The sequence below is a fragment of the Oryzias latipes genome, chromosome 7 (genome assembly GCF_002234675.1).
Source record: "Oryzias latipes chromosome 7, ASM223467v1".
NCBI lineage: Eukaryota > Metazoa > Chordata > Actinopteri > Beloniformes > Adrianichthyidae > Oryzias > Oryzias latipes.
The window spans coordinates 21,741,486-21,760,759 of NC_019865.2; the positions used below are offsets into that span (position 1 = coordinate 21,741,486).

Genomic DNA, 19,274 nt, shown 5'->3' on the forward strand with positions numbered 1-19,274 from the left:
AATAAATGAACAGTTTTCATCAACGTGTTACACATCAGTTACTGATTTTTATTAACAAATTTCATTTTACTGAACCAACAGTTGACAATCCAAAGAAGGTTGTGATCATGTTCTGCCAGACAAAACCAAATGATTTCAGAAAACCGCTTAAAAAAACAGAAAAGTCAACAGTGACTTAAACTGTTCACTATTTCACTGCCAACGTGGGTTCAGGCACTTTTTCCACCAAGGAGATTCTGCTGTCCGGTACTGACTGGAGTCACTTTACATGAATTCATTCAAGATCAAAACAAATACAACGTTACATGAATTCATTCAAGATCAAAACAAATACAATCAGTTATCGTCTTCCAACTAAAACAAAAAACTTTCATTTCTTTGGGTTAAATTTAAGAAACTACTGTAAATAATTAACACAAAAGTAAAATTCCTGAGAACTGATTCATACTGAGGAATTAACATTAGTGTAATACAGAAAAGATTTCCCCCAAACATGAGAAACACATTGATTGGATTGTGGCAGGACAAAGAGCCGTCACATCACTCACTACTTTGGCTGAAAAACTCTTCAAAAATACCAAAGGAGCAGACTTTAAAGGCCACTTCCTTCACTGAACAGGTTTTTCTGGAGCTCATGGATGCTTTTAAACAAGAAATGATAAAATAAAATAAATATGTCAATAAATAAATAAGACCATGAAATTGGAAAATAAATATTTTAACATAAAAGCAATAAAAACAAGGATTTTTAAAATAAAGATTCCATATAATAGCACCTAAAATACTATTACAATAAAATTCCCAAATAATGTTTAATTTGAACATTGTAAATTGGTCTGTTTTTATTTTAATTTTATTTCTGTTCATTAATAAAATGAATAATTTGAGATCTCCACAGTTTCTACCCACAATCCACAGTGTCATGTTTCAGACTGATGAATGCTAAGAATGTCACAGTGTGCTGAAAAAGCCTTTACAAAAATCGACGGCATGGTTCCTCATCAGTTCAAATAAATACGATCACAGGCTGTGTAGGAACAGCAGAAAGTGCAGGTTTTTCCACAAATGCACAAAGAACAGTACATTTATTTTAAACAACAGCGGACTAAAAAAGAAAACCACAGATATGCATGTCGACTTTTCAGAATAAAAGCACAATCAAGGTGCTGAATGAACATCTCTAACATAGAGTTCATGACTGCATCGACATCACGTACAAAAACGCACACACACACTCCGTGGAGTCGACAGCATTTGACAAACAGAGTAAACTAGATTTTTTTTTCCTCATTTACAGTGAAAATAAACTGAATGCCAAGAGAGTCTCTGTGAAGAATGGCAGCCTCTACCCCTGCTGCACCAGCCTGCGGTAGTGCGGCATGACCTTGCTCTCCGGGAGGTACAGCCCCATCTCCAAGGCGACCAGAACGGAGAACTCCAGAGGAATGAGTTCCCGTCTGTTGATGCGGAAACGCTCCTCCAGCTTCTGCTCGCAGACGAAGAGAGGACGAGATGTACAGATAAAGAAACGGAGATCGATTTGAGTGAGTCTTCATTAAAACTCCATTCAAGTGGCAAACAAAATACAACAGAACTGCTTTGGTGTTCAACTACACACCAGGCCTTAGACGCACATTCAAGAAGGCGTTAATCGCAGGTTTTTGAACACGCATCTAGCTCACGGTGTTCACAATGGACAAGCAGAGAGGGGCTTCCTCCTCTTTTTATTTTCTACTGTTTTCTAGCGTATGTTCTCCATCTACAGCTGGAAGAGGCTTGTGTGAAATGTCAGTGATACAAATCTTCTCCAGCCTTTTTCTTTCACAGCTCTATTCCAATATTGAAAGACCTGGTGTCATAATCCAAACGGTTGTGAATTAAAAGAGATGCCTTTCATACTTCACTACCAAATCAGAGTCCTTGACTGGCTGTGTGTTTTTGTACGTTTGAGCCTGAAAACGGACATGGAAACCTGCGTGGTGACACGTTATCGAGAGAGTTTTGAACACAGAAGCGTAAGGTGAAGAGGGCGGAATGAATCTTTATTTGCAGTTACTGCTACCATGGTAACCAAACATGTACTTGAAAGTAGATGTTTGACTATTTACTTTATTGTAAATTATGTTAAAGTGGCTCAAATAAAATCTTAAAGTTAAAAAGGACAGATGATGGTTCATCTCAGATGTTCTACAATCGTTGACTCGTGCTTCCTTCCTGCAGTCATGGGGTCTGATGACTGCTAACAACAAGCGGCAACTTCCTTTAACATCTGGAGCCTGAATGAGAAAAGCTGTTCCTGGACCGATGAGTCTGGCAGCGACTGAGACTTTACTCACATCAATCAGCTGCTGCACTTCAGGTTTCCGCAGATCGCTGCTGATCTTTGCAGCCAGCAGCACGCATGCTGCTGCCACCAGTTTCCTGTTCTGCTTGTTGAGGCGACCCTGCAGCACCAGCTTCTCGAAGTAAACAAAAGCCATCGCTATGGTAACCGGCTGCAGACCGCACTCCTCGCTCACGGCCCTCATCTCCCTTTTCAGGCTACAGAAGACAGAAGAGGTTTATCATTGTGCTGCTGCCCTGAAGCAGTCTCAAAGGCTTTTTGTTTTTTTAAAAAAAAGAAGATGTTTTTTACCTTCTTATCTTGCTCAGCGTCAGCTTTATGTGAGGAAACTTCTCCCTGAAAGTTTCGTTCATGTCTTTCTTCAGGTCAGACGGTTTCACATACTCGATAACCGTTGTCTGGAAAGAGGGATAAACAACAATCAATACAGAAAGCCGCTGGCGTCAGGATTTATGGTTCTGCATGACGAGTGTCCAATCTCACACACTGCTGGGTCAGAGTTCAGAGCCCTGTGACGCAATCCACCCAGAAGGACCTAAATCATGTGATGGAGGCACAAGGGGAGCTTTTCATCCTCCAACGTGACGGAGGAATTTTCACGTTCTATGAAACATAGCCCGTCCTGCTTTCCTACACAAAGGAGGCATGTGGGGCAGGCGACATGCTTTTCTGCTTTATGCTGGGGGGATAGGGGGGGGGGCATCTGCAATGTTGATGTGCCTCTCAACAGAAAAAGTGTCTGACCACACAGAAATCTAGAAATTATAAAGCCTACATATGACGCCTGAAGATTTCATCACACCTCAAGGTCGATCAAGATTCCTGCAGGTTTTTTTCTCAAATCCTTTATAAAAATAAACAGAAAGTGATCATTTGTTTGTACAGACCCACTTAGTCTGTAGAAAATTGTGTTTTTAACATGTTCTTGTGATTCAGCCGACATTTATTAGGAAAATTAAGCTCAAAATTGTTTTTCTGAGTATTTCCTTTATTCAAATGGTGGTGAATCAGAAGCAGATGCAAAAATGCTGTTTGTGACTCAGAAAATATACTGGGCAAGCCACAAGCTTCCTGCTCCGCTCCATTCTGATGCACTTGAAGCTCATTTTCTTCACATATGTCCTCCATCATCAGAAAAATGCAAGAACACGTTAAAAACCAAAAACTCATTAGAGTGGATCTTTAATGAAGGTGTCAGTTAATACCTGGATTTAAATGAAATTAGAAGAAGTTCTCTTTACTGCAGAAAATCTGCAGCATCCACACATCATTAAGATACCCGAGTAAAAAAGTTAAAAGCCTCACCACGTATGATGCGAAGATAAGGACCCTCTTGTGCCTCCCGCAGGGCCAATGGGGGTCGCTGAGCAGGTTGGGGTCATACTCTGCGGCATCCTCAATGTCTGGAACGTGACAGAAGGGGGCGCAGTTTTAAAATAACGCCACAGCAGCTGTGCTTTAACTTTATACAGCTTTGCGCGGAAGCCTTACACAGGTCCTGGGCCACACTGCTGTTGGCACGAATGGGGTTGAAATTCTTTTGACCGTTGCCGCGGAGACGGGGCTGCGGAGTCGTGTTGTCGGCTGCATTGACGCTCTTCTGCCTCACCAAAGCATTGGTGGGATAAAGAAACTGGGCGTAGGACACGGTCTGAGAAGGAATCAAGGGGGTGGTCAGACTGACTGCAGGTACAAAAAAAAAAAAATAACCCAGAAGATGGGATTTGCAGTTACCTTTCCTATGGCGCCCAACTCCACCCCTTCCAGCGAAGGAAGCAGATCAGCTGCTCCCACAGAGGACAGCCTCTGTCTCTGAGTGTCCACCTTTGGTTCACTGTCAACACAGGGAGCATGTTTCTGTAACTTCCAGCTCCTGATGCAGGAGCTGCTTCATGATTGACATGGATCACACAGACGGGCGACGTGAAAAATGTGAGGAAGGGTGGTGGTGATGGAGGTGGTGTGACTGGGTCCTGCCTCCTCGGTACCTGAGATGAGCATTGTCTCCGTATGGAAGCACTGAGAAAGCGGCATAAAGCGACCGCTTGGCACAAATCAGCATGATCCTGCAGGACACAGCAAGTACAGGCAGACAGAACAGATGGAGCGTCAGTCACTGCGACTCCACACAAACAAAGGTCTCTCACTCACACAAAGCTACAACCAAACTGCCCACCACCAAAAGCAGACTGGTAACAACCATCTAAAGCTTGAAGCAGGATGTCAGAGACCACCACCACAGCCAAACACAGGCATCTCAGGATGTCAAGGATTTTTCTTTTATTTAAGCCTAAAACTAAAGTTCAAATTAGGCAATGATTTTAGGCAATGAAGCATGGTTCTCCATGCTGTCACTGCGAATAATAACAGAAATGGTTCCCGTTTCCCCTTTTGCTCTATTTGACTCATGAGGAGATCATGAACAATGCACGTTTTTAAGTCCCACTCCCATCACCTTTTATTTAAAATCATTCCCAGTGTTCTTTTAATCATGACTAGTCAAAATAAAACAACCTGCGTAAGTTTCTAGCACATAGTCTCTGCAGAGCAGCAGTAGTTCTTTAGGATTTCACCTCTGAGTTGTGGGCGGGAGTGTTAGCGTGGAGAATCTACCGGATCAGAACCGGATTACAAAAACTATGTAAAACTATTAAATGAATGAACTCTGTAGGTGCGGGATTATATAGGTTTATTTCTTCCCACTCCATGTCAAGCAATAAATCAAGATCTACTTGACTTTAGTTAACGATCACTATCTTTAATTAAGCAAATGTGATTTAAGTGTGCCTGTTTTTTAAATCTATGCTTTTCATCATGAGTTTGATAAATGTGTGTAAATTCTATTGACTACAATGCTTAATATCAATCAATCAATCAATCCATATTTTGTTTTCTTTGCTCCATAAGTAACAACAATTTGAATAAAGAGATCCTTTTAAGATTACTTTTCTTTATCTCTGTCTTCCATCATGAGAAAAACGCCACAAGAACATGTTAAAAACACCTTTTTCAAGTTTTAAGTGGGTCTTTAAATCAAATGTCTTTATGAAACAACATGCTTTTATTTTTTAGATAATTCCTCATCTTCACTCAAACGTCAATGACGTTATTAGAAAGTTTGAGAAAAAACAAAACCAATAAACACATTCAAACCTTGAATATTTTCCTTAAAATACCCATTTGTCAGGTAATTACAATCTTAAATAGAACAGACCTACTTTTTTTTTCTTTTTACTTTTTTAAAAGCATCTTGAGTTTTTTTGGGGGTACAATTTAATCCAAACACTCCACCAAGCCAACATAAATGTGGACGATCCAGCTTCTAACAGTCTTCTAGAGAGCACCACAACCAGAACATCTACACAAACACTGAGGCTTCAGCTGTTCACAGTAACACACACACAGCTAGCGCAACAGTGTCTGCCACAGACTCTTAGTGCTGAACACCACAGCCAGACCTTCAGGAAAAGGCCATGCGGCGGTTATCAGATCTGTCACAGGCACAGCAACGCAGCAGCTTACATCTGCCGGGATTAATTACCTTTACGTTACATAATCTAGAAAGTGTTCGCTCAGTTCAGGAATAAACAGGCAGAGGGGGGGGGGGGGGGTGCAAACCTGCAGGACAGTTTAGAAATGCTGCATCAGTGCACACACACCATCTTATGAGGGGAAATGAATGATGCTTTGTGGAGGTGGAGGACAAATATTTACACAAAAAAAATGAAAACATCAAAGTGATGAGACAGACTTTAGACCACAGTAAAATCCCACCAGCCGTGTGACGTGTGTCAAAAGCTGACTAAAGATGACAGCAGTGAGCTATTTCAGCGTCTCGTCTGGCTGAGGCGTAACCTCGTCGCCGCCGCTGCAAAAGGGTGTTCCATTTCAACACTCCATCTCTTTTGGCCTTCGCTAAGCTTTCCAGAGAGGGTGATTAAATTCACTGTAGCAGCTACCAGCCTGCAGCTGTGTTTTCCTTCTATTGCTCTAGTGCTTCTACCACAGTTAAGCAGCTTATTTCAACACTGGTAGGAGGATGGTGTGAAGGTTCTACCTCAGAGCCCAAAATGAAAAAGGGCCTCGGCTCTGACCACACTACCGAAATGCACAGAGGGTGGATGTTTGTGGACATTTGGGGACTCACCTGCATCCCCTGGTGTCGTACTGCCTCATGCTCTTGATGAAGTGGACTTTCTTTGGCACTTTGGGTCCGGGAGAGCCTGAGATGTTCCTCAGCCTGTGTGGAAAAGCTCCATTAGTCATTTTACACCCAAACACAAACTTACACTTTTATTTGTGTTAAAGTGCCACTCAATTAATCTTTTTATCTATCTTCAAAGCATTCCCTGTGGGCTTTTAGATATGATTATGCGGCTTCTAGTAAAAGAAAAGAAAAAAAACATGTCATTTTCTAGGACATAGTTTCCACAAAGCGGCAGTAGTTCATTAGAAATTCACCTCCGAGTTGTGGGCGAGACCGTTGGTGCAGAGTATCCTGCCCCTACTTCCCATTATCCGTCTGTTTACATTGTCCTGCTAGCTTACAGCCCCTCACACCCCCAACCTAACATTGCTGGTGCAACAAAAATGGCTAGCAATGTTGGAGCTATCCAGCCGTAATTCCAGCTCATACAAGGAAAACCAAGACGTACATGGATCTATTTGTCTAGAAGTGAATGCATCAGAATGGAGCATGGGAAAGGAAGGGCTTGTGGCCCGCCCAGTGTATTTTCTACATCACAAATACCATGTTTTTCAAACAGCCTTATTTGTCTGATTCACAACGATTTAGATAAGGAAAAACTCAGAAAATCCGTTTAAACTTAATTTTCTTCATATTAACGTAATTTTCTTAATATATGTCCTAATTTTCTTCGGAGTGGGTCTTTAAACTAGGTACGTCCATCTACATCTTAGGTTTGAGGTTTTAGGTTCGACAGTGATTAACCCCCCTCCCCCTTTTTTTAAATATTGGTTTGGTCCAACAAACCAACACCCTGGTCACCTGAAATGAGTCACAACCTAAGAGACCTTTCGTGTCCGACCACCAATTACTGTAAACAACGCCGGAAATTCCTGCACTGCGAGTTTAAATTCAGAAAATGTTCGAATGTGTGTAAATAAAAGTGTTTGGGGAGGTTGTTTGTTGTTTCAGGATCCCTCTGTTCCGGAGTCCTTTCACGCGGAAGTGTTTGTTTTAAGGCCCCGGAGACACCGTTCAGCAAACGCTCACCTCTGCCGTGATTCCACACTGTTGTTGGCGGGGACGGGGCTCACGGCGGCAGGCCCGGACTTGGCTCTGGTGCAGGGCTGGTGGACGACGACGGGGGACAGCGGGGTGTCCGGGGTCAGCGTCTCGAGCGCGCCGCCTCCTTCCAAGAACACCTCGTTTGGTCCCACGGAGCTGGCGCTTGACGGTCCAGGTGACGTGACTAAAGAGGGTCGAATGGGGCTGAGCACCCCCGGGAAGCTGGACGACGAGCCACAGCTGACCGCAGGGGGGTCCGTCACCTGGGTGACAGGTCCTTGACAGTCTGTCGGTAGAGGGATGGCCGCCGCGCCGCCTTCACGGTCCTCGAGTCTCGACTCTTCGGCGACTTTGTCTGTCTGTTCGGCATGATTTTCTGTGGTGGGCTGGGACTGCGGCCGGCCATCTAACGAAATGTTACTCAGGAACAATAAAGCTGCCTGTCGCCGCTTGGAGTCTTTCACTTTCCTCCGTTGCTCCCGGTGGGTCTTCGTCGGTTTGCTGCTGTTCCCGTTGGACTGCAGACCGCATACGGCGGTCGCCATTCTAGACTGAAATGGAGCTCGTGAACACAACGGAACAGGCTGCCGGTGGGGGATGGACACGCCCCCTCCACCGCGATTGGCTAAGAGCCTAACTATCCAAGCCAAACCTTGAAAAGGGCGTGAGTGATTGGCTACTGTGAAAAGTTCTTCCTGCTCTCTCATGATAAGTTGTTAGGTTACACAGGAATAAGTTACAATAAATACATATTTTATTCAATTCTATTTTTCACTTATTTGCGAAAGTTACTAATTTACACCATATAAAGTTTAAAGGATATTTTCCTTTCACCTTATTAAAAATAGTTTCCTTTCAAAATAAAGCATCTAAATTCAAGACACTTTAGTAAATGGTAGTCTATGTGAGTGTATACTGTACTACAATATACTACAAACATACTTAGTCAATACCTAAAGTGAGGCAGTCAACTTGAAGTTTACTTTTTATGTACTGTATATATTGTAAACTTAAAATGGTAAAATGTAGTCTGAAGAAGTATTCATAATGCATCAGACAGTTAGTCTACTTCCTACACTACATATACATGGTCTATGATTTGCTGTACTTATACTCAAGTAAACTAAATAAAACAAACTTCAAGTGTACTACTTTTTTCTTAGGGACGCCTCTAGTTTCAGTTCCTACAAATGGCGTATATGCTTTCGTTTTTTTAAACTCACACACTTCTGCCACCATTTTATGACTAACAGTTTATGGCCACATGCTTTATAAGAAAAAAACAGAGGTTACATCAAGGTATTAATCTTAGCAAACTTTAAGTTTATGATATTAAGTATAATTGAGTATGCCAAGTGTACTATGGACCATGTATGTGTAGGATCGGAAGTATACAAACTGAAAACTGCTTCAGACTACATTGAAACCCTTTAAGTTTACAATAGTAACAATGTATACTGTAGATTGTAAATAAAAATAGACTCCAAGACTGCTTCACTTTTAGTATAGACCACGTAAGTATAGTTGTAGTACGCTTAATTAGACTACTTTTTGCCAAAGGTATCCAAGTGTAAAACAGACCTAAAACAAAATGTTATTAGACTAGTAGAAGTAAATTCTTCATGATGTTGACCTCCTGAGAAAAAAAAATTAGGACACTTCATTGAGGGAAAATAGCTTAAAGGACAAATGAGGGGGGAAAGGACTAAAGTACATGTGTGGATTTAATTATGTTCCAGACAACAGATTTCAGGGAAACACATTTCTCTTTTATTTCAGCAACAACATAATGACTTGGTGTTCACCTTCATGTTGATCTTTTGTCCTTCCTTGAACAGTCTGGCTTGACCAGCTTAAGGCTTTTTGATTCCAGCTTTGTGTCTGAGATGCAGCCATGTTTGACGATACGCTCATTTATGGTACCAGACGGACGCAAACTGTTAGCACCATAAACAAAACCCCTTCTGGCGTTTTTTTTTACAAGTTCAACTGTAACAGGAAATGGCAAATGTGCTTTGTTGGCCACATATCTGGACAAAAACAAGTGTTTTCCACAAAAATACCAAATCGGTGAAACTAACCGAGTCGAATGCAAATAGCAGGACTGTCATTTGTGCCAGTAAGTGAGCGGACATCCACAAAAATAACACCTAATCCAGAATGTTCCTCTTGTGACTACTCAATGGAAAAAACAACTTTAACTCTGAAAGGTAAGATTTTCCATAACAGCTCAGATGAGGTTCGAAATCCTTCTTTAAAAACTGATTAAAGCAAAAAATCATTTAAAATAAATTCTGCCCCTTTTTAAAACGTTCGCTCCATTTTAAAAATTAAATAGCAAATTTGAAAATCTTTATTAAAAAATGACATGTAAAATTAAAAATTTTAAAAAAGTACCTCAACCCTGTACTATTAATAATAATCTAGGCAAAAGTCTCGGAATGTGCAGAATTTTCCTCATTTGACAGATGACAGAGAAGGAATGCATCAGACAGTGATCTGTGACTCTCTCCTTAGTTTCTACTCCCTAACATGTAATCCCACTGCTTTTGTTGCATAAGGTGGTCAAATTCTAATGGTATGAAGTCCAATGTACTCCATAAATGTGATGGAAAAAACAAAGAACTGCATAAACAGAAGAGGGTGTTTTTTTGTTTTTCTTAAAATAGTACAAAACCATACCCCTAAAAAAAACAGACTGAATGTAAACACACCAAATTCTAGTGATTTTCTATTTTAAAAAAAGATATGGCAAGAGTATTGTATATACCAGAAACAGCATGAAATTTCTCTAATAACCTCAGTCAAACATAAAGGTTTGTACATTCAACTCAAAAGTTGCCTTAAACTGCCCCTTCAGGTCGAAGCGCCTTCAAAGCCCCCCCTTCAAAATAAAGCTGGGTAAAGATTTCTGAGCAGAACTTGTTTGTAATCTCGTGGACGGTTTGAAATTACGGCGTGGTGACATCTTTGACTGCCACACCTATTCCGTGATGTTCTAGCTGCCATAAATAATAAACAATGAAGGGTTATCTGGACAGGACCCCCCAACACACACACACAAACACCTGCTTATGATTGATAACTTCACCACCTCTATCTTCCTGTTTGTGATCTTCTGAGATTACAAGACGACTAGTGTACATCCAACTGCCATTTGTGCCACATCATGACCTGAGAATTGATACAGAAACCAAAATATGCACCACAACTTCACATATTTTCTTTCACCATCAGTTGAGTAAAGAGACCACATCCCTTTTTTTCCCGCTCCTTTGCGTGCAGTATCGGACAGGATAGACCAGATGTGGTGCTGCTCTGTGCAACCACTCCTCCAGCCATTTTTCTTTTTGGCAGGTGGTCCGTGTGTCACCAAGTCACGCAGCTTTCAGTCGGTTACACTGTGGTTTCATACTCCATCACTTCTTTAGGTGTGACTAGACATCGGTACTGAATCCTTGGTGTGACTGGAGCAGCTTTCTCAAGCACCAGAATGGTTTTACGCAGACGCCGGTCGATGAAATGAGCATCCCAGGCAGGGTATCTCTTCCTGGGTAAGTCTATTCGGATGACAGGCCCCTCTGTCCTGGGTTTGAGGTTAGGTACTGGGGGCTTAGCCCCCCTAAGAGGTCTTACCTTAAACACATCTCCATCCTGCTCCCTGTCTGACCCTTTAGTCCTCTGCAGGGTTCTAGGGGGGCTGCTCACCAAATCTGGGGGAAGGCTGGACGCCGGGGAGGCCAGCAGCTCCACAGGCACTTCCTTCTCCACCGTATAGCTCCACCCTGAGACGGCGCCTTCAGGGTGCAGCAGACAGTAATACACAAACATAAAGAAGGTGCCCAGAGCGTAGCTGCTGGCCACCATGCACACCATCATCACGGCATAGAAATCCGAGTTGCCGTGGCGATCTGTGCCGCCACGGTACATGTACCAGATGGTGGTGAGGGCCACGTTTTCGACGAACACCGTCACACTGTAGATCAGCAATCTGCAGTGAGTGCGCCCCTCCCTGACACTGAACCAGCAGAAAACGTAGATGATGCCCACCATCATGTTGTAGATGATCTCCTCCCATTTTGACATGCAGAAGTCTGTCTCGCCTTGTATTATCCAAAACGTCATGATGCACCAGTGGGCCACGATGAAGATGCCGAAGTAAAGCTGAAACACGGATGCGAACAGGGCGAAGGCCAGCGTGCGAGCCGCGATGGTGAACAGGTGCCACAGAATCTGAACTATCACGGCTTTGTAGGTCATGGGAACCTTATCGTCTCGAGAGTCCCTCAGAACCTTTTGATAAGATGAGATCATCCACGCGAGGGACATGAGTGAAGCAGAAGCAGAAAGCCCTAAAGAGACAGCAAAGAGGAGGAAGATTAGATGGAAGGAGATGACAGTTGAGTAATTATTCTACCATTCAGCAAAAAGTTTTATGAGGGCCAAACGGAGGTGAACTTGGTGACAAAAAGACACAGAGGCTGATCCAATTTATGAAGGCTGTGGGGATTTTGGTGTGTGTGTGAGGGGGACTTACCCTGGAGGGGTAGCACCTGACTGGTGTGGATCATTATGCTGAGCTGCAACACCAGCTGAGGAGCGCTTTTCAGGAAGGACTCGAGCAGGCGCAGCATGCTGATATCTGCAGTCTCGAACATCATGCGCCAGTAGTAGTGCCTGCGCTCCGGGTCTCCATGCCAACGGCTCTGCACCCCCAAATACAGGGCGTGGACATACCTGTTCATAAAAGGCAGACTCATTTAAGTTTTAACCCCCCAAAAGTATACAATATTAGGACGTTCCACTCTGATGAAATTGGTGTTTTTAACATGTTCTTGTTGTAAATTAAACTTAAACTGCTTTTCTAGGTACTTCTTTATTTCAATTGTTGTGAAGCAGAAGCAGACAAAAAAAAACTTTTTGAAAAAGCTTGTAAGTGTGACATAGAAAGCTACAGTCTGTAGGCCACAAGCTCTCCGCTCAACTCTATTCCCATCCATCTACTTGTAGATGTCTAGACCCACGTGCGTCTTCATTTTCCTCGTCAGAGCTGGCATCCGGCTCAAAAGCTGGAAAGCTCTAATACTGTTTGCCATTTTTGTGTAGTGGTATGATCGGGGTTAGAGGGTGCTGGAAGCTAGCGAGAAAATACATGCTATAAACAAACAAATAATAGGTAGTGGGGGCAGACTTGGTTTGCACCAACAGCCCCACCTGTATCTTAGAGGTGAATTTGTGATGAACTACTGCCGGTCTGCAGAAACTATGTCCTCGAAAACGACAAGTTTTTTTGAATATTGCCTAAAAACAGCATAATTATAATTGAAAGACCACGGCCAACGCTTTAAAAATTGATTTGAAAGATTATCACACTTTAAACATTCTGATGTGAAAGTGTATCCTAGTATATCTAATTATGTGGGTTTTTACAACAAAAACAAAGATTTTAATATCTTACCATCAGTTTTAAGTACATCTTTCATGTTTACAGTGTGTAAAAGGATAGTTTTTTTTCTCTACAGGTTGTAATTGGAAAAACAGAGAGTACTGGAGCAACAAATGCCTGTAAATGCCTCTGCAGAAGGAGAGTCAAATAAAGCTCAAGTCAAGGGGCCTACAGAACCACAACAGAAACTGTGTAACCCTTTTTGTTCTGGTTTCCACTGCAGAAAAAGTGCCTCGGGGTGCACACATGCAGAGGGTAAAAAAAGAAAAAAAGAAGCTCTGTATTGAGGGGGCAGAATCTCTCAGGAGGTTATAGAGTACACTGTAACCCAACCCCACATCATGGGAGCTCACTATCAGCTCAGGTAGCCACCTTCAGCTGATCCCTGCTCACCTGATGAAGCGCATATCAGTGACAGATCGCTCCCGAGTTAACAGCTGAAGGTATGGAACACTGCTAATCCTCTTAACGTGCAGACACGGCCAGTTCAAAGAGTGGCATGTACAACAGCTTTAACTGCACTGCTAATCAGTTTGTGTTTAGCAGGCTTTCTGTGTTCAAGAGGAAATGATGGATCAATGTTATCCTCAGAGACCACACACGACAGATGTTGTGTTTTTGAAAGCAGAAGCTCAGTATCCATCAATGCTCTTCCAGTCTGAGGCATGACTGCCCTACATACTGTCTATGGATAACCTCATCAGGGTGTTTATTGTGTCTTTTCTGTGTCCAATCTAAAACATGTTTACATGGAAGAGCAATAAACATTTGAAGAGACACTGAAACCCCTTTTAACGTGTACAAATCTTAAACGATTCATATCTAATCTCTTTCAGCCAGACCATTCATTTTCTGAATGATGGCTGATTGTTTGTCTCCAGATGAATGACCTATAAGCTTGTGTGGGGCTACAGGAAATGGGTGGAGTCAGAGTCTCCCATGCACTCCAGGCTGTGAAATCATATAAAAAGACAATTGAGATCTTCCAGAAATCTTGGGTTTCATTGGTTTAGGGAGTGGTTGTCGTCACTCAGAAAAGCAGCAAAAGGCTGAACTGTGGTCCCCAACAGAAGGAGTTTCAGACTCACCTCCAGACCTGAGCCAGCTGAAAGATGTGAATGATGGCCTGAAAGACCCACATGAAGGCTCTGCAGCAGCTGCGGGCTCCTCCCCCGGTGGCCGGCCCTGGCAGCACGGCTGCCGCCACCGCTCGGCCAGCGCCCCGCTCACCGCTGTCCTTGGTGCTGAAGTTGCTCTCCTCCGCTCCCGACGCAGCCACGACCGCAGCCGCCGCCGTGCCGCTGACGCTCTCCGAGAAATCGAAGGCGAACCATCGGAAGCTCAGGACTTGCACCACCACGGACGGGACGATCACAAAGACCAGAGTCAGCGCAAAGCACCAGTACTCCCTCCGAAGGTAGTAGTCGGCGGCCAGCCACAGGTCTGAGGCCCCGTCCCAGAAGAACACCAGCAGGGCGCCCAGCGTCCAGCAGCAGTCTCGCAGGGTGTAGCGCTGCTCGACCACGCGGTCCTGCGGAGGCCGCGGATCCGACCTGGGAGAGCTTTGAGGCGGGTTTTCGTTTCGTAGAGAGACGGGAGCACCATCAGATTTCGCGGCCATGTTTGTTGTAGGGAGGAGGGTCGGGGGAGGGAGGCGCTGCGCGTGGCAGGGAGGGTACAGGAGGGAGGGAAATCGGGGGGGGGGGGGGGGGGGGTCACCAGCTCTCACCGATGAACGTTTTAAATTACATTTATAACCCCCCACCCCACCAAACGCAGCTCTGTTCTCGTGGAATCTAAACCTATAGTTGGGTTTCCACGGTGATGGTTAATTCTCTTCCTGAGCGACTTAAACGCACTTTAGGAGAGCCCTCTGCTCGCTGAAGGGAACATCATCCTAACTTAGAAGTTTCAAACCAATGAACGTAGAACATTTTGGAGTATTTAGTCTGCAGCATCTCCGCATTAGATGGATTTATTAATACGTCTATAACCATCATCGTCATGAGTCGATCTGGAACTGCTGAAATATCTAAAATAGCAAGAGGGTTGAATGGGACATTGCAGTCTGGGAGGGTTTGAGATATTGTTTAAAGTTAATTGTTTAAAGTTGATGTACATAAACTTAAAATTGCATTACGGATTTTATGTGTATATGTCTATATGTTTATATGTATATATATATATATATATATATATATATATATATATATATATATATATATATATATATATATATATATATATATATATATATATATATATATATATATATATATATATATATATATATATATATATATAAAAACGCCCCTCTCACCCTCTGTGGGTGGTTTCTCCTCCAAGCTCGGGTCCTATACCAGAGGCCTGGGAGCTTGAGGGTCCTGCGCAGTCTCTTAGCTGTTCCTAGCACTGCGCTCTTCTGGACTGAGAGGTCTGAGGTCTTTCCAGGTATCTGTTGTAGCCACTCCTCCAGCTTGGGTGTTACTGCCCCGAGTGCTCCAATTACCACAGGCACCACTGTCACCTTCACTTTCCAGGCTTTCTCCAGTTCTTCTCTGAGTCCCTGGTATTTCTCCAGTTTCTCATGTTCCTTCTTCTTGATGTTCCCATCGCTTGGCACTGCCACATCCACCACAACGGCTTTCCTCTGTTCTTTATCCACCACAACAATGTCTGGTTGGTTCGCCATTACCATCCTATCAGTCTGGATCTGGAAGTCCCACAGGATCTTTGCCCTCTCATTCTCTACCACCTTCGGAGGTGTTTCCCATTTTGATCTTGGGGTTTCCAGTTCATATTCTGCACACATGTTCCTGTATATTATTCCAGCCACTTGATTGTGGCGCTCCATGTATGCTTTCCCTGCCAGCATCTTACACCCTGCAGTTATGTGCTGGATTGTTTCAGGCGCCTCTTTGCACAGCCTACACCTTGGGTCTTGTCTGGTGTGGTAGATCTGAGCCTATATATATATATATATATATATATATATATATATATATATATATATATATATATATATATATATATATATATATATATATATATAAGGTGGCTACTTTAAAGAACTTAGAATACGACATATTTTCAGTTTTTTCACACTTTTTTGTTATGTATATAATTCCACATGTGTTAATTCATAGTTTTGATACCTTCAGTGTGGATCTACAATTTTCATAGTCATAAAATTAAAGAAAACCCTTTGAATGTCAAAGTCAAAGTCAGCTTTATTGTCAAATATGCTGCATCCATAAGACATACAGCACAGATGAAATTGCTTTTCTCTCACCCCACAGTGCAAGCAGCATATAAAATAATAAATAAACGACTTAAAAAATAGATAAAAAGACAGTAATAGTAAGAGGAATAACAGTAGTCTAAACAGTGCTAAGAACAGTGGCATGGTTAAAGTGGCAGTTTAAAGTGACATCAGTGCTGAGAACGGTAAGTGGATGAGTCAGTGGTGGCAGTCTTTGGTTATGATGTGTTCTGAAATGGTGTGAAGTTTTCAATGTGAGCTTGTAGGATGGAGTGGAGGGGCCAGAGGGGGGAGGGCAGGGACAGAGTTGAGTGTCCTTATTGCCTGATGGAGGAAACTGTCTTTTAGTCTGCTGGTTCTGGCTTGCAGACTTTGCAGTCTCCTCCCTGATGGCAGCAGGTTGAAGTGTCTCTGGGATGGGTGTGAGGGGTCCCTTGCAATCCTGATGGCTTTGCGGGTGAGGCGGGAGCGGTAAACGTCCGAGAGGCCAGTAAGAGGGACACCAACGATCTTCTCAGCTGTTTTCACAATGTGCTGCAGAGTCTTCCGGCAGGACACAGTGCAGGCTCCGTACCACACGGTGATGCAGCTGGTCAGGATGCTCTCGATGGCGCCCCTGTAGAAGGTCTGCATGATGGGCGGAGGAGCTCTGGCCCTCTTCAGAATGTGAAGGCGTCCAAAACTTTGGTCTGTACTGTATATACAGTGGTGGACAAAATTGTTGGTGCCCCTCAGTTAAAGAAAGAAAGTCCACAATGCTCACTTAAATTACTTGAAATGTTCAAAATTAATACTAAATTAAAATTTATTGAACATTAAATAATCAAAATCAGCCATTACTTTTGAGTTCTTGATTAACAGAATTATTTAACCCTTAGTGCTATCTTAGATGACCCCATCCTTACATTGACGTGTTATTCCTACCATGACAAAGGTGGACAAAGGTGGAAAGATTTCATGTAATCCATGGTCACCAGTGAAGATCACAAATCATTGAAGAAAATAGGTTCAGCACGGTGTCTAGTGGGTCTAGATGACCCAACTCCCAATGTTAAAGTGCCTAGGATACCACAAGGGTTATAAAAACAAACTAATGAAATAGGGCTGGACAAAAATGACGGTACCTCCATAAAAGACTGAGAAATAATAGCCAACCGACAGTAGCCAACCTCCCTGGACGTGGCCGGAAGAGGAAAATTGATGACAATTTGAGGAGACGGATAGTTGGAACTGTATCCAAAGAGCCCAGAACAACCTCCAAAGACATTAAAGGTGAACTCCTAGATCAAGGTACATCAGTGTCAGATCGCACCATGCGTCATTGTTTGAGCCAGAAAGGATTTCATGGGAGACGACCAAGGAGGACACCACTGTTGAAAGGAAATCATAGAAAAGCCAGACTGGAATTTGCAAAAATGCATGTTGACAAGCCACGAAGCTTCTGGGAAAATATCCTTTGGACAGATGAGACAAAACTGGAGCTTTTGGTAAGGCACATCAGCTCTATGTTCGTAGACTCAAAAATGAAGCATACAATGAAAAGAACTTCGTCCCTACTGTGAAACATGGCGGAAGCTCAGTTCTGTTTTGGGGCTGCTCTGCTGCATCTGGCACAGGGTGTCTTGAAGTTGTGCAAGGTAAAATGAAATCTCAAGGTTATCAAGGCATTCTGGATAAAAATGTGCTGCCTAGTGTCAGAAAGCTTGGTCTCAGTTGCAGGTCATGGGTCTTCCAACAGGACAACGATCCAAAACACACAGCCAAAAACCCCCAAGAATGGCTGAGAGAAAAGCGTTGGACTATTCTGAAGTGGCCTTCTATGAGCCCTGATCTGAATCCCATTGAACATCTGTGGAAGGAGCTGAAACATGCCCTTTGGAGAAGACACCCATCAAACCTGAGACAACTGGAGCAGTTTGCTGATGAGGAGTGGGCCAAAATACCTGTGGACAGGTGCAGAAGGCTCATTGGCAAATAGGTCTTCCTTTCCTGGGGCGGTCCGCATGTGAGCCGGTTTCTTTGTAGCGCTTGATGGTTTTTGTGACTGCACTTGAGGACACTTTCAAAGTTTTCCCAATTTTTCGGACTGACTGACCTTCATTTCTTAAAGTAATGATGGCCACTGGTTTTTCTGTACTTAGCTGCTTTTTTTCTTCTTTCTTCACTTCTTAAACCTGACAGGGCACACCTGTAAAGTGAAGACCATTTCAGGTGACTACCTCTTTAAGTTCATCAAGAGAATGTCAAGAGTGTACAAAGCAGTAATCAAAGCAAAAGGTGGCTACTTTGAAGAACCTAGAATATGACATTTTCAGTTGTTTCACACTTTATGTATATAATTCCACGTGTTCATAGTTTTTATGCCGTTATTTTCATGAAAATAAAGAAAACTCTTTGAATGAGGTGTCCAAACTTTTGAGAGAGAAAGAGAAAGAGGATGCATCAGAATGGAGCGAAGCAGGGACTCACCCATTTCACTTGCTGCATCACAACAGAGCTTTTTTAAACAGCAGGCTATTGTCTGCTCCTGAGCAATCAGAGCTTAAATAAAATACTCAGTTTTAATCTTAAATTGTTTTGTCTTCCATCGTAATAAAAATGTCAGTCATAATTAAAAGACCACTGGAAACGCTTAAAAATAGTTTCAAATATGACCAGAGTGGGACTCTAAATGTGCACACTGATGCTTTATGGGTAAACGAGTTTGCTATTTTAGGGTTGTTTATATTTAAAGAACAAGTTCTTTTGTTCTTCATTAGAAATGATCATTGTTTCACATTCCAACTCATCAACTTTGCTTTCTTCTTTTGTTCCCATCTTCTGCTCAAACTCCAGGATCTTGTTTCAGTTTATGCTGGTTTCAATTAAAGCTGTGGAGTGAGATTTTTTATTTTATTTGGCATTACTTTCTGAGACGTCAACTGACAAGCACTTAAAAGACCCCATCAATAATGTCACAACAGACAAAGGA

General features: G+C 42.8%; 2 protein-coding genes across 3 annotated transcripts; both read right to left on the reverse strand.

The window, feature by feature from the left end:
• Positions 1-27: 27 nt before the first annotated feature.
• LOC101175566 (CDK5 and ABL1 enzyme substrate 2) lies at positions 28-8,269 on the reverse strand. 2 transcript variants are annotated; one of them, XM_004070964.4, is made up of 9 exons: positions 7,581-8,269; positions 6,492-6,584; positions 4,333-4,410; positions 4,079-4,178; positions 3,836-3,995; positions 3,650-3,747; positions 2,636-2,742; positions 2,337-2,541; positions 28-1,486 (listed from the first exon to the last, which is right to left on the reverse strand). In XM_004070964.4, the coding sequence occupies exons 1-9, from the start codon at positions 8,138-8,140 to the stop codon at positions 1,346-1,348; spliced, it is 1,542 nt and encodes a 513-aa protein (XP_004071012.4). In that variant the 5' UTR covers positions 8,141-8,269; the 3' UTR covers positions 28-1,345. The 2 variants fall into 2 exon arrangements, with proteins under 2 accessions (XP_004071012.4, XP_020560509.2); XM_020704850.2 differs by lacking the exon at positions 4,333-4,410 and having other exon boundaries at positions 7,581-8,265.
• Positions 8,270-9,342: 1,073 nt separating this feature from the next.
• LOC101154866 (XK-related protein 7) lies at positions 9,343-14,699 on the reverse strand. The gene is made up of 3 exons (XM_023956817.1): positions 14,130-14,699; positions 12,133-12,332; positions 9,343-11,947 (listed from the first exon to the last, which is right to left on the reverse strand). The coding sequence occupies exons 1-3, from the start codon at positions 14,660-14,662 to the stop codon at positions 10,992-10,994; spliced, it is 1,689 nt and encodes a 562-aa protein (XP_023812585.1). The 5' UTR covers positions 14,663-14,699; the 3' UTR covers positions 9,343-10,991.
• Positions 14,700-19,274: the final 4,575 nt, after the last annotated feature.

Coding starts and splice junctions, on each gene's coding strand:
- LOC101154866 (XM_023956817.1), bottom strand. CDS start 14,662: ATGGCCGCGAAATCTGATGGTGCTCCCGTCTCTCTACGAAACGAAAAC. Junction 12,333..14,129: donor CAGCTGGCTCAGGTCTGGAG/GTGAGTCTGAAA, acceptor TTTTATGAACAG/GTATGTCCACGCCCTGTATT. Junction 11,948..12,132: donor TCAGGTGCTACCCCTCCAGG/GTAAGTCCCCCT, acceptor CTGTCTCTTTAG/GGCTTTCTGCTTCTGCTTCA.
- LOC101175566 (XM_004070964.4), bottom strand. CDS start 8,140: ATGGCGACCGCCGTATGCGGTCTGCAGTCCAACGGGAACAGCAGCAAA. Junction 6,585..7,580: donor AGTGTGGAATCACGGCAGAG/GTGAGCGTTTGC, acceptor TTTTCCACACAG/GCTGAGGAACATCTCAGGCT. Junction 3,996..4,078: donor AGTTGGGCGCCATAGGAAAG/GTAACTGCAAAT, acceptor ATTCCTTCTCAG/ACCGTGTCCTACGCCCAGTT.